Source organism: Tympanuchus pallidicinctus, unplaced genomic scaffold (genome assembly GCF_026119805.1).
Source record: "Tympanuchus pallidicinctus isolate F22 unplaced genomic scaffold, pur_lepc_1.0 scaffold9, whole genome shotgun sequence".
NCBI lineage: Eukaryota > Metazoa > Chordata > Aves > Galliformes > Phasianidae > Tympanuchus > Tympanuchus pallidicinctus.
In genome coordinates, this window is record NW_026294813.1 from 4,592,764 (window position 1) to 4,607,353 (window position 14,590).

The 14,590-nt window shown below is 38.8% G+C and overlaps 3 protein-coding genes across 6 annotated transcripts in view; 1 reads left to right on the forward strand and 2 right to left on the reverse strand.

Moving 5' to 3' along the window:
* NDUFAF2 (NADH:ubiquinone oxidoreductase complex assembly factor 2) overlaps nucleotides 1–14,590 on the reverse strand; it is a 354,445-nt gene that overhangs the window by 115,506 nt on the left and 224,349 nt on the right. The gene's annotated exons all lie outside the window — the stretch shown is intronic.
* The window catches only part of LOC128074290 (uncharacterized), a 497,996-nt gene that overhangs the window by 105,933 nt on the left and 377,473 nt on the right, over nucleotides 1–14,590 (forward strand). The gene's annotated exons all lie outside the window — the stretch shown is intronic.
* Nucleotides 653–14,590, reverse strand: part of ZSWIM6 (zinc finger SWIM-type containing 6) — a 112,712-nt gene continuing 98,774 nt past the window's right edge. For all 4 annotated transcript variants that reach the window (XM_052670404.1, XM_052670405.1, XM_052670406.1 and 1 more), the window contains exons 11-14: nucleotides 9,429–9,586; nucleotides 8,742–8,905; nucleotides 4,664–4,745; nucleotides 653–3,269 (exon numbers count right to left, since the gene is read on the reverse strand). In XM_052670404.1, coding sequence (XP_052526364.1) covers nucleotides 2,407–3,269; nucleotides 4,664–4,745; nucleotides 8,742–8,905; nucleotides 9,429–9,586 — 1,267 coding nt within the window. In that variant the 3' untranslated portion in view covers nucleotides 653–2,406. The remainder of the gene's footprint in view (nucleotides 3,270–4,663; nucleotides 4,746–8,741; nucleotides 8,906–9,428; nucleotides 9,587–14,590) is intronic.

The window sequence follows — 14,590 nt, forward strand, 5'->3', positions numbered from 1 at the left end:
CTTCAGTGGAAGATAACTGAAAATGAAAGGGAAGGTGTTCAGATTACATAGTCACGTATGACATCATACAACATATCAAAGATTTTGGTAATGCAGAAAACTCCTATATTCAGTCATGCCATAACCTACTACTCACCAAGGTATGGAAAACATACATAAACCCTACAGAACAAGTGCTTCCAAGAAGAGGAAGCACTCTCATTGGCTGTGAGCTGTGAGCCCAGTGGAGTAAGCTGCACAGATCAGAATACGTGGTATGTTTTTACAAAAGTCGAAGAGCAGCAACAATTGTCCATAAGCTTACTGGCAGCACAGCAACTCTCACACCCACCTAAGCTACCGATTAAGATGGAAGATATCACTCTACCACCCCACCAGGGCAATACGTCACGTCTTACTGTTTTGCAGTGTACAATACATGTATTTGCGTTTGGTGCCTTCTCATGGACCAGGCCTTTTCCCATCTTTTGCACAGGATCTGGTGCAATCGTGAGTGCAGCCATTCCTCTGCAGTTTTTTCAGGAACAAAATTCTTTCCTGTTCTTTGTGGCCATATTGTTTAAAACTGTAATGCCTCAAAGCTGTAAGCTGGGTAGTTAAGATACACAAAACATCTGTTCAACTCCAGTAACACACCATAAAGCAGACAGAATCAACTTTCAAAAAACTAATTTTAATCAAAACAAAAAAATTGTTGATCATTAACAAGTTTATAAAACAGTGAATTTAGTTACATAAATAAATTGATATCAGTGTATCAAATCTTCATTACTTTCAACTTCATGAGCATGTTTACATGGGTGATGAAGTACAACCTTTTTACCTATTATAATAAATAAAATGGAGAGCATGAAATAGTTTTTCTAAACAAAAATACCTACAAACATACTTCTAGCATGTTCTCTAATGAAGGGAACAAGAGACACTGGACAACTTTTGCACCAAAACATAAAAACTGCTTTAAAAAGCACAAGGATACAGAACCATCAGCTAAAGTAAAGACACTATACTGTAACCAAAGTTGGTATTTAATAATATTATGAACAGTTTGGTAGTTAGATCTCCAGTTTGGTTATTTTAAAGCATTAAGACAAGGCAAGATAGAAGGCTGCTTTTGTCTGAGTAATTCTAGAGAAAATAAAATATATTAAAAAAACAAACTGAAAAGTAGAACAGTCATACCTACACAACTTTCTGTCCTGCACAAAGTCAAAATACCTATGCAGAATATATATATATAATATATATATATATATATATATGTTATTTGTGCACAAAGGTTAGCTTATTATTAGCTCACTGCAAAGGCGTAATGTATCACGTCAACCATTTTGAAAACATTTTGAGTTTTGTGTCAAAAAGGATATTTCTTTTAAGTTTTCTAGGCTAGGAGGCACAAACCCCAACTCTGGCATACTGTATTCTTAATGCTAAGGCTTGCTGCTCTGGCTGTGTATTTTTTGTTGTCCCTCTTTACTATAGTGCCTGTTACAAGCATGTGTGTATGTGTGTATACATTTATATGTATACACGGGTTGTATAAATATATATATATAAAATTTTCCCCATTAGTTATCAGTCCAACCATGCAATTCAAAAGGTGGCTCTGCATAGATGCCCAGCATATAGTTCACCACCTGAGCCAACCCTGAAGCAAGGCGCACTGTAGTCCTTCTGATAGTTTTTTTTTGTTTAAAACCAAGCTACTGCAGCTTCAAGTATTTTGCATTAGATAGATTTTTTTATAAATTAGTTAATGTTATATTTTTCAATATTCAGACATATACTATAATATATATACAGTACAATAAATGCTCTCATTCTTTTTTTTTAATTTTTTTTGATAAATCCCTGAGAATGTATGTTGACAGTCGCTAAGTTTCCACATGCACAAGCATTGTGTGCCATGCTTCTGGATGAACAGCACTGCAAAGCCACGTGGTCAGCCTTTGAACTATTACTATTTCATTTGTTGGTTTGTTTAAATATGCTGAAATGTAAGGATGAGTTACAAAGGAGTAAAGCTGAATCCATTCGAGGTACTTATCACAGGATGGAGGTGTTTGGTTTTTAAAGCCATTGCAATATACGTTTGTTTTTGAGGCTGTGAACGTATACAGAAAGAACAGGAGAGCAATGTGGGCTTTTGCCACTTGACAACATATACTCAGTGTAAACCAAACCTTTTTTAACCTCTCTCTCATACAAAACAGAAAAAAGGAAAAAAAAATTAAACACACAGACTTTCACAACATGACAGTTTAGTTTGAAAACTCAATATAACTATACACATATAATACCGGTGTGGCTCTGTTTCTTTAAGTTAAAAAGGATACAAAGGCAGGCTCAAGTAAAAACAAATCATCCCTTCCCACCCCCCTTCCCCTCCCCATTCACACATTTTTGTCAACCAAACCGCTCGCGAACCAACATCATCAGTTTCTTTTTGCCTTTGTAGATTTGTTTTAGGTTGTCAATGAACTGTGTAAACTGGATGTGTCCATCATGAGCCATTAAGAAGGTTTCTCGAGCCTTGCTGAGGAACTCTATAAACTCACTGTAGTGTCGAGGGCTGATGTGAGTGAGACGTGAATGAGTCGTATTAATGTAGGCTCCAATCGTGGCATCCAAGAGTTGCCTTAAAGGGGCTTTGTCCAGTGACATGAGCTTACCAGAGTTCCTCCTTCCATGAAGTCCTACCATGCCAGGAGTGGTCAAAGTACACCTACGCAAAATGTCTGACAGTACTGTTGCACATTTGACACTTTTGACAACCAGAGGTATTATAGCTGCTAGCTCATTTTTCCCAAGGGAGTGGCTGAGCGCACATGCCCACAGAACGTCATTAATGGCAGGGTGTGTGTCCTGATTGTAACTCAGGTTGAGATGTGTCATGGCCAAAGTGGCCAGCTTGTAGGCCCGCATAGGGTAGCCGCGGTGCTCCATGTATCGTGCTATAGTAAAAAGCTGCGAGTAGCTCATGCCAGTTGTAGCAGCATCTAGAACAATTTGGTAAGCAGTCTCAAAAGCTATGTGATCCTTTTCACATAAGGTCAGTGCAGAGAGGGCACAGTTTTGAGGATCCTTCATGGCACATTGAAGAGCAAGCGTCCTAGCACTGCTGGCCAGCTTCTCCTGCTGATGGCAGTCCAGGTGCAGACGGACAATGGTGCTATTGGACATCACCGTTGTAGCAACAATACTAGTGGCTTCGGTTGGAGTGAACAGTGTAAACCAGTTTTGCATGATGCTATCCAGTGCATAAACACCTGTAACAGAAAGAAGAGATCAGCTGCAGCTGATAAAAGCTGGCAATACAGATGCTTAGCAAGAGATTATGTTTTTAGCAGTCTATAAGGTTATCAAGGGGATGTGCCTTGTCAGGAAAGCCCAAAAAAGACAATAAAACAGAGGCTAATGTGCAAAATCTGCAGCAATCACTGAAATGCAGAGGACAATGCAAAAAAGCCTGTAAGATAAACTTTAATCTCCTGGTGTGACAATTGAGCTGTTTCACTTATTATTTAAAACAATTTGGATAACAAGATCTGGCTCATTTGGTCTCATCACATCACTCAAAAGCAACCTTCATATTGAACTATTTTAAAAAGCAATTTTAACTTGTTTTCTCAGTGTAGATCACAAGCTCAAGAGCATGCAGAAAAGAACATGAAACCATACTAATGGCTTACTTACTAGAACATACTAGTAATACTAGGCATGCCTTAAAAAAAGAAAAAAAGACCCAGGAATCCTAACTGACACCTGCTTCCAACAGGTTTTCAGATACAGCTTGAATCAAAATCAAACATGCCTGAACACTAAGCTGTATATTAGGAAAGTACTTGGAGCAATATTCATTACTTGTTATTACCTGAAATAGATATTTTATTTAGCATCACTTTATTCCTGGTGTGAATATATTGGCAGGGGGAGGATGGGGGAAACTGACTGATGGGTTCCATAATTTAACTTTATGGACAACTAGAGTGTTTTATTTATGCTAGAGGCAGTTTACACACATTTGTGAAGCCATCTAAACCACATCCAGAAGCCCTCGTTTTCTCTGCAGGACTCTGATGCTTCCTGTGCATCCCTTCACTCATGTGAAAAAATGGAGCACAGCCAGAGCACACCGTAACTACATTTAAATAAGCAGATTCCTTGCTTTACCAATATGATTAAGTTTTAAGAGTACTTAGCATGACATGATAGGTTCTTTATTGGATACTTCTATTAGAATATGTAAACTAATTTAAAGCTGTTACAACCAGCATTTTATTTGCCAATATACAACTACACGAAGTAATATCCAGGCACTATGCGTAATATACCCCCAGTAATAATCATCTCTGCAAAGATATGAGAATGTTAAAACAAGAGCACTGCATCAGAATTTTGTTACACACCCCTCTATGCTGCATGGCAAAAAGGTCACATTACATTACCCAAACATCATCTCAACTGGCCTGTGCCTATTCCATCATGTGCTCAAGAAAACCACTCATTATTGCCATAATTAATACTTGACGTAAAAAGGAACTTTCTAGATAACAGAAAGGTAAAACAACTTGCAGAGCTTGGGAATTAACAAATAAGATCAAGTTATCTAAGATTAACTGATGAAAAGGCAGGAGCTCTTGAAGAGCATCTTTGCACATACCTACTTCTGTTGCACATGTTACCAGCCACCTCACCATTTCCCGCCGTCGCCAATTCAGTGTTGACAGCGTCATCCGCATCACCTATTAAAACAGAAACAAATAATCCTAATTGTAAAACTGATACAAAAAAACCCCAGCAGTTAGGTATTTAAGTTACTCAGATACACTGGGGTTCAAAATAGCACTTCTTGCTCTCTCTGCTCTGCTATGTCTTTCAGTTGACGCGTCCAAAGATTTGAAAAAGACTTCACAACTATCTTGGAAGAGCAGGCAGAGTGTAATTCCAACTGCAGGCCCTTCAAGTCTAAATGAAAGGTTCTGTTTTGTTAGGGAAAAGCAAAAACAAAACAAAGTCCAACCAATTATGAATGAGTCAAATTAAATTACATCGTCTCTTCTCCCTCTATGAATAGTAGCCTTCAAAGTGGAAGTGTTCACTTTTGTTGGGCAAACTAACTCAATTTCTCCCTACATGTGTGTTTCTTTTCACTGACTTCAACAATACAGACAATAATTTGAATTTTAATGTCTGCAAATTCTACAATGTTATACACACACTTCTAAATATATTCAGATATTATTAAACCACTCATAGCAATGATTTCTCTACCTGAACAGAGACCCTGCAAAAAAAGCTCCATCATAAAACCATCAGAAACCCAGAGTTCTTAAAGCTTTGATTGCAGTGCTCCTATTATATTCCACTATCAATTACTGCCTGTGTTATTTGCAAAATGTAGGCAAAAATGTTTCTTCAGTAAGAAAAAACAAACAAACAAACAAAAAGACACTGCACAGAAATTGCACAGAAAGCTTGCTTTGGCTAATCAAACATTCCACAGACACAGGTAAAGAATCCAAATAGTCTTCTCTTTTACTATCACAGTCATCATCCCATAGCAATAGCTGTAGTAATGAAGTTAGGTCAATCATAAAGCTCTCAGCAAGGAGCAATATCCATTACAATCAAAAATCTACTCATTAATGGAGTCAAGCAGTACTTGTAAGAGAGTTCTCTGCCCATGTGCCTTCCCAGTAGTAAGGTGGCTTCAAAGCAGTATGTAGACCTCTGTCATACCAGCTATTCCTGCCATCTCCTTTTGTCCTAAACTGTAGAAAAGATAATTAAGAAGATGAAAAGTCTACTAAAAAACATGAATGAACTGTGTGGTTGTGATTCCATGGTGGTCTCCAAGCATTCCTACCTTAGGAGCCTGGCGACTGCCTGTCATAGGATAAGAATTTTATTGGCTTTATCAGCCTCAAACATGGGAGCATCAGCTTGACTAAGCTATAATGTAAGTGCTAGAGCACAGAATAATATTTTGAAAGAAAGTTGATGTTTAAGAATCAACTCTATGTGCAGATGCTGACCCACCCGCTGGGTTAAACCACAACAGGAGTGCAACTACCTGTCCTCTCCATCAATGAGAAAGTCAAGACTTTCTTTACTGATGCACACATAATTGAAGGCTAACACTCTTCCAGTATCAAAACCAAAATTTTAGCTTACCCCTTGTAACAAGAGTGAACCCAAAAGAAAATAGATCTATGGATTGAATTCTGCTACTGATGCAAGAGGGAAAAGTTTAAAAAAAAACAAACAACTGTATGAATGACAACTTCATTTGATGTCTACTCTGATTACATTCTTCTCTCTGGTGGTCTGTAAAAGGATCAGTCATAAGAGTCTCCAGCAAACACAGTCAACTCCAGTGCAGACAGTCCTAACTTGAGAGGAAAACACATCATCATATCTAGTCCCTTGACCTGGACAAGTTTGTCTTCATCTATCTTGGAATTGTATTTTTTTCACCTGATTAAACTGATGGGCAGAGAACACTGAGAGAGGGGCCCTTTAATGATGATTAAAAATAAAACAAAAACAAAAAAACAACAACAAGGATTTCAAATAAAGCATATATTGATGTCTTGATCAAAGAGGAGCTGAAACTAATTTAAAACATCATCCATGTTGCCAAGGAACTATTTCACTTGTGCTCAAAACACTCCTGGAACACCTCTTCTATCGATGGAAGGGGGCTTCTCAACAAGTAAGTCTAAAAATAATAGGAAACGCCTTTAAATGTAGTAAATTGTCCCAAAGTCAAGGTCTCTTCATTTGGTCCTAATGGATTTTTATAAGTTTCTTAATCTGGAGGAACAGAGGAGCTCAGCTACTCATGAGAGATGCAAGAAATGGCCAACCATTAGCTTTCACAGCAATGTAAAAACTCTTCGTCATATGCACTGGAAAAAGATTTATTTACAGGTATTCATGGATTCACTTCAGGTATTCACTTGCCAAATATGCATCAAGCAATCATCTGCACTAATTCACTCAGCAATTCTGCCAGCATACTTGTCTGTACATGTGCAATAATATTCTCATTGACATAGCACGATAAGCAAGTGGAGGAACAGAAGCTGCTCTTTCATCTGCAGATCTCAGAACATCAGTGTCAGTAAGGTTCTGAAAGACAAAATACACTTGAGGTGTTCCATGACCATTTTGCCATGCTCATGACTTCCTTTGCATGACTAGTTAAAACGCTTTCCCTTTGCAGAACACATGCTGCCACTGGAAACAGGGAGAAAGAACCCAGTAGTCCATATGTTTCTCCCTAATCTAGAACAATGCAGTAAGCTTTAATGTCTTGGAGAACCCAGTGAAGAGTTGTGAAATTGCTAGTGTCACCTCTGAAAAGAACAGCAGAGTTTCTATACCAGTTTAGGTTTTGTTTCATTCCGAGTACTGGATTTAGGAGGAACTGCAGAACCACAGAATACCCCAAGCTGGAATGGGCCACTGAAAAACCAAACTCAGTGTCTAAGAGCTTGTCCAAATGCTTCTTGAACTCTTCTAGGTTTGGCGTCACGGTCATAGCTCTGGGAAGCTTGTTCCAGTGCCTCACCACTGTCTCAGGGAAGAACTTTCTCCCAAGAAATACAAATTCATGATGTTTCTCTCATTACATTTCACTGAAGACATTCGAAGGACACTATCAACCACACACAGGTATCTACAAACAGTGACATCAGATGTGTACTGCTACTAATGAATTATCCTTCAATGTCTGAGGTGACTCATAGGTCAAAGATCTTTCTTTCTCAAGTAAGCAAAAATTCAGAAACATACCTAGATGTGAAAAAAGAAACAGTTTTCCACAGCAACTTTAAGAATAAGAAAGGCTAATGAAGAGTACAGAATCTTAGCTTTCTTAAAGATTTTTACTTCTAGAAGTCTAAAATAAGCAAGTAGTACCTTTCTTTGTCATGAGAAGCAACTGAGATACGATATCCTCTCCCCAGAATTCTCTGCAATTTTGTTTACTGAAGCAAAGTAATAAATGGTTTCCTGATCTTTGCATGGCTTGGTGTTGTTTTTTTTTGTTTTGTTTTTTTGTTTGTTTGTTTGTTTTAAGAACTCCCTGAAGAGGGATGAAGAGATTTGTTTTTGTTGAATTGTGTAATCTCCACGGCACATCAGTGCATGGCAATATTTCTCCAGATATTTAAAAACCTAGCAATTTCCTTTTAGCTTGATAAGTCTCCTAAAAGCATTAAAACTGGCCTGACGCTGCTGCACACCTCAAACTGCATCTGATGCAGATGATCACCTCAAAGTATGTGGAGTGCAGTATTTGATGAAGAAAGTGCGAGGGCTGCTGGTAGCGCAATCTGTTTTAGAAACAGGACATTACGACTGCCGTTGGTTTTCCCTATTAATTCAGCAGGCAACCACCAAACCTTGTTTAGGAAAATGAGGAAAGGAAGAAAGGGAGGAACAGTAAGAAGCTCCTCAAGACCATGCAAAATACCTAGCACCACTGCTAGAATAATTTTTATCTCTGACCCATGAATAGAATAATGCTCTGCAGCCAGCCACTTCCAGTTCTTTCCACCCAAATGGAACGTAGGGGCTGAGCAGACCCTTGTTCCAGTGTGAAGTTTACCAGTCGACTTCACATCAATAGGCAGCAAGCCAATATGGTCCTCATAGACTTAAAGATCTGAACCCACCAACAGAGTCTATTTGCTGTATTCTGCTGTCTTAATAATGAACAAGAGAAATACCTGAAGGCCCAACTCCAGAGAAACTTTTAGAAGAGTGATGTCAGGCAAGCTGTCCATGAGTGTAGCTATTTTAAATGCATCCTGCGCAAGTTTGAAGATGTGTGATGAAGAGTGGATGTTTTTCTGTATGGATTCTAACACTGTTTCCAGCCTCCGAACATCACCTGCAAGACGTAAATAGAATCAACAAAACAGAATAAGCTCCCAAGACATCCAGAGATGCAATATAAGTAAGCCTGTCTTGCTGCAGTAATAGTATAATGATTCTATTGTTTGCATTTTGTTGTTATAAACCTTCCACAATTAAATTGCATATCAATAAAAGATATAAGAGGGCACAGATTCCTTTTGTGTCTGATGATGCTAGTGTACTACATGCCAAAAAGTCAATCTGATTTGTGAATTTTAGAAGTGACTTATCCACTGCTGGGTCTCACAGTCATGCATCAGAAGAACAAAAAGCTGTCTTCTCAGCCTCAAATCAAATCTGCCTGGCTATCCTCTAAATAGCTTAACTATTTCACTAGAAGATTTAGTGAAAATTTAAGTCAGTTCAGCTTGTTGTTCCCATTTCAAGCTCCTGTCAGACTGCCATTTGGATTCCTAAACACAAGATTTAAAATCTGTTTACTCCATATAATATTAAAAGCATACATTTAGCTGAGTATGTAACTGACAGCACTGTACCTTTGGCTGCTGTTAACATGGTTGATGCCAGCTCACACTGCTGGGATTCAATGTGACTTAGAGTGAACCAGCGGGGATACCGGTTTGGAACAACTGATGCAATGTGGTGTGGGCGGGACATGTCTCCAGAAGGAGCTGTAGATTCCAATACTAGCAACCTGAAATAAGGAAGAAATCCTCTTTCATTAAATCATTATTACATTAGGTTACTCATGAGCAGAACTAAAGCTTCAAGAACACTTGACCTTGTTTATAAAATGTGCCCTTTTGGGTATAAAAAGATACTGGAAAAATCAGTTTTGTTTTTTGAGGAAACTGAAAAGCTTGGGGAATCTACTTGCTAAATTTGCTTGTATCAGCAGTGATCTCTACGAATGCACAGGACAATTAAGCCATCCATTAAGCAAGGCAGTTGAGACCTTCTGCATCATCCTTAGAGCTGAAACATTTTCTCTTGCCTTTTTTCAGCCTCTGAACCACAGATCTCAGGATGGAAAATGCTTCTCCATCATAGTGAAACATATAAATGTTTTCCAGTATTAATGCATGCACAACTTCAACTTCCTTTACGTGCAAATGATTAGGAAAGTAAGGAAGATGGTTATTAAAGAAGTCATTTGGATTTTGATCTTAAAAATCAAACATACCAAAAAGTAAATTTCACTATTTAACTACTACATACTTTTTAAAGTCCTTAAGCTATAATTTGCCAACGTTGCATAATATACAATAATCTGATGTTAGGATCCCAAACAGCAGTGACACAGGAAGTTGCTTCTAAAGATACTTTTTAGACTGCTTTCTAATCCTCAAGCAAGAATTTGAGGTTATTCACTACGAAGTATTTACACTTATAAAATTCAAATTTTTATGCTTTCTCTTGACTACTATAGTAGAAGGAGGGCCAATAACAGAGACTCAACTGATAGCCCATCCTCCACCCAGAACTCATACACCATATACAACATAAATGCGAAAAGAAGTAGAAGTGGTAGAATGAAACTGTTTTTATTCAACATTTAAGCATGGTTTCAAGACATGAAGGGTTAATGAGACATCAAATGATAGTAATGAATAATGTCCGGAAACAAAAGCTTTCCAAATGCTAGTTTCTTCATTAGGTTTAAAGTTTCAGCTTTCTGGCACTCACAACACTCTAGCAAATTACTGTTCAAAAAATCTGAAGACTTACTTGTTAGTATGCTCCTATACAGAAGGCTTTCTAATTATTTACTCCTGTAACATACCAACTGCATCTTGTCTAAAAGCAATCTCTTCATTGTTACCCAACAAAGAAAGCAGGAATGTGTTTTTGTGCTTTTACATTGCTTTCACATGATTAGAATCTCAGTGCAATGTAACACAGCCAATTCCTTGAAATTCTGAACTACTTGGTCACTAGCAGACACCTCTGTTTTCCAACACTCATCCTTTCTGTGAAGCATTTTACAGAGAAAATGACCTTATTGAGTAATATGCAGAATATGGTTATGTGATCCTACTTAAGGATATACAGCAATTCATATGGACACAGCCAGACTAAGTCTAAACTACCTACCTCAAATACAGTGCAAGCGAACCACAGATTGGTTTGACTTCTACAGAGTTTTCTGAAGGCCACTCTGACTCTGTCAGATGGGCCAGCCATAACATGACCAGCACCTAATTGACTTCTACAGGATCTGTAGGTTAAGGTATGTTTGGGACAACCAACAGGGGATCAGGCCAGCACGGGTTCATGAAAGGCAGGTCCCGCTTAACCAACCTGATCTCCTTTTATGATTGCCCGGTGGATGTGGTAAAGGCTGCTGATGTAGTCTTCAACAAAGCCTCTGGCACTGTCTCCTACAGTATTCTCCTGGATAAGCTGACAGCCCGTGGCCTGAACAGGTATACTGTTTGCTAGGCAAAAAACTGGCTGGATGGCTGGGCCCAGAGAGTGGTAGAGAACTGAGCTAAATCCAGCTGGTGACTGGTCACAAGCGGTATCCCGCAGAGGTCAGCACTGGCACCAGCCCTGTTTAATATCTTTTGATGATCTAAACGATAGCACTGAGCATATCGTCAGCATGTTTGCAGATGACACCAAGTTGGGAGGAAATATTCATCCATCTGGGGCTAGCAAGGCCTTCAGTGGGATCTGGGCAGGCTGGATAGCTGGGCTGACGCCAGTGGGATGAAGTTCAGCACGAGCTGGGTCATGCACGTAGGCCGCAACAACCCCAGCCAACACCACAGGCTTGGAATAGAGAGGCTGGAAGACTGTGTGGAAGAAATGGACCTGGGGGTGTTTGTTGATGCTCAGATGAACATGAGCCAGCAGTGTGCCCAGGTGGCCAAGAGAGCCAAAGGCATCCTGACTTGTTTCAGAAGTAGTGCTGCCAGCAGGAGCAGGGAAGTGACCATCTGTCTGTACTCAGCCTGGTGAGGCTGCATTTTGAGTACTGCGTTCAGCTTTGGGCCCCTCTCTACAAGAAAGCCATTGAAGCTCTCGAGCATTGCCCAGAGAGCGGCAACGAAGTTTGTGGAGTCTGGAGCACAGGCCTCATGAGGAGTGCGAGGCTGAGGGAACGAGGACTGTTTAGGCTGGAGGAGGCTTACAGGAGAACTTATCACATTCTACAAAGACCTGAAAGGAGATTGTGGCAAGGTAAGAGCCAGACTCTTCTCCCACATAGCCAGTGACAGGACTAGAGGGAACGGCCTCAAGTTGCACCAGGGGTGGTTCAGGTAGGATATCAGGAAAAACTTCTCGGAAAGAGTGGTCAGACACTGGAATGGGTTGCCCAGGGAGGTGGTTGAGACACCAACCCTGGAAACATTCAAGAAGCATGTACATGTTATACTAAGGGAGATGGTTTAGCTGGGAAATATTGGTGGTAGGTGGGTGGTTGAACTTTTTCAACCTTGGTGATTCTATGATTCATATCAAGAATGGAGACCTTAAGATAGTTTTAGGACATTTGCAATGGTTTCAACGTTTTCTGTACATTCCTGAAGCAACTGACAGTACCTTAAAGAATTATTTAGCAAAGCTCATTGTAAATATATGTTAGGGTATTGAGCAGGTACATGGAAATACCACACGCTACACAAATACCCATCAGGACTTTATTCTACAGTTTTCAGATACGTGTATGTGCACGCTAAAATTAAAAAAAAAAAAAAAAAAAAAAAAAGAATTAACCAACTGCCAATTTGATTTGTATCAAGGGTCAAGTCTCTGTCCTAGTACTGCTGATATATCTTTTTTGCAAAGCTTTATACATGAAAAATAGTGTGTGTAATTTCCTCAGCTGATTTTTTTCCAAGCATAGAACAAGAAGGAAAAAAGACAAACTAAATAATTTCAATAAACAGGAGAAATCTCAACTACTACATAATGCAAAAGTAGCAACAAATAGAGTATGAAAGGAAGAGGCTTTTTTGGGAAAATCTTTTGTCACTTCAAATTTCACTGCCAGCTTCTGTGTTTCGCTGCTGTAAAAAGGAAATGCTGTTGTGAATTGGTGGCTTTCATGCAATTTTGGCAAGACTAAGGAACATCAAAACAAGCACAAGCTACAACAGATTTAGCTTTCTTAACTTTTTTTTTTTTTTTTTCTTTCAAACATCCATTATTTAGTTAGGTCTTAGCAATGCTATCTTGTGACTAAACATCATCATTAAAGCCTAGTTCCAAAAACGTGGGTGAATTTCATACTTAACAAGAGATCAGCTAAGCTACATCAAATGTTCAGATTCCATGTGAGCAGTCAACTAGGTCACCACATATCCACATTTCTCTAAAGCTCCACTCTGTATGTTCTGATAGAGCGAGAAGATAAATGTAGACAGTAGAGACCATCAAGAATAGCACATCCTGTGTTTGCAATCCTGAGCTATATCAAAGGCACAATCTCAGCTTCTATTGATTTTTGTATTGTGTACTCCTCACACTGAAAGAGGATCAAAAAATGAAGCATGAACAGATGATTTTGAACACACAGAGACAAAACAGAGCTACCAGTAGCTCTACAACCAGTAGAGCTCTACAAATTCACGTAGATTTGTGTGTAGGTTGACTCTAAATACGTGTGGAAATCAAGTAGCTATGGCTTTGTGAAGTTAACTTATTTGAAAAATTTTGAGGCAAAAAAAGAAACATGCTCTACTTCTAAAACCATGAGGAACTATAGAAGTTCCTAGACAGCACTTTTACTAATTTTCAGGTGACATTTTTTATCTGTGACACTTCCATTTACTCACTGCCATGGAGGAAAAGATGCCCAAATCTCCTTCTGATCCATTCTACCTCACAATCCTGAGGCAAGTATTCAGTCTACTTGTTTGTTTTCTTTTCCCCATGAAGGCAACAGTAAGTCAGTTGTTTTTTTTTAATAAGGAGTTCTTTGTACTATGAGCTACCACTTTCATACGAATTGGAAAAGTAAATAATCTTCTTAAAGAAGACTTTTTAGAAGTTTTGAGAAGTGCTTAAGAATGCAGAGACATCAAACAGAGAGTATCTGCATCTGCCATTATCACAGCTCAAAATAGGAGTCCATATTTCTAAAAAGTGCCACGTATCAAAGCGCAGAAAGACCAGAGATGAGTTCTCATCTGTCTTATAGCAATGCCAAATGGACTATGGAGAACTGACCTAATTATACCAGTGCCTCATGTAATTTTAGCAGATAGAAGCAAACAGGCAGCTCATTTCGATACTAGTTTGTTTGCTTGTTCGTTTTATTGTTTTTTTTCTGACAAATAATTTCAGCTGAGATGGCAGGAAAGTGGCTGGATTGGCTAAAGATTTCATGATCTAGGATCTTTCAGCACTTTGTTTCTTTTGTTGAGAAAAGAAACTTCCAGAGAAGTTTTCAGGAGGGACATGTCCTTGTTCAAGAGGAATGGCGTGGACATCCACTGAAGTGTACAGTGCACTATGCAAAGGTGCTGATATATATCTTTTCCAGCCTCTCAAGTTTAGCTTAAAGAGGAAAACCCCACACGAATGACCTCTGAGAAACACTTTAACACAATAACTGGAAATTAATATAAAGACAAAAGTCCACTTTACAAAAATCAACTTTTTTTCTTTTTCACTGTGCCTACTGTACTATCTTGACGATCTGCTATGACTAGTGTTATTGATACATTTAAGAAAGAAAAGAGGCATA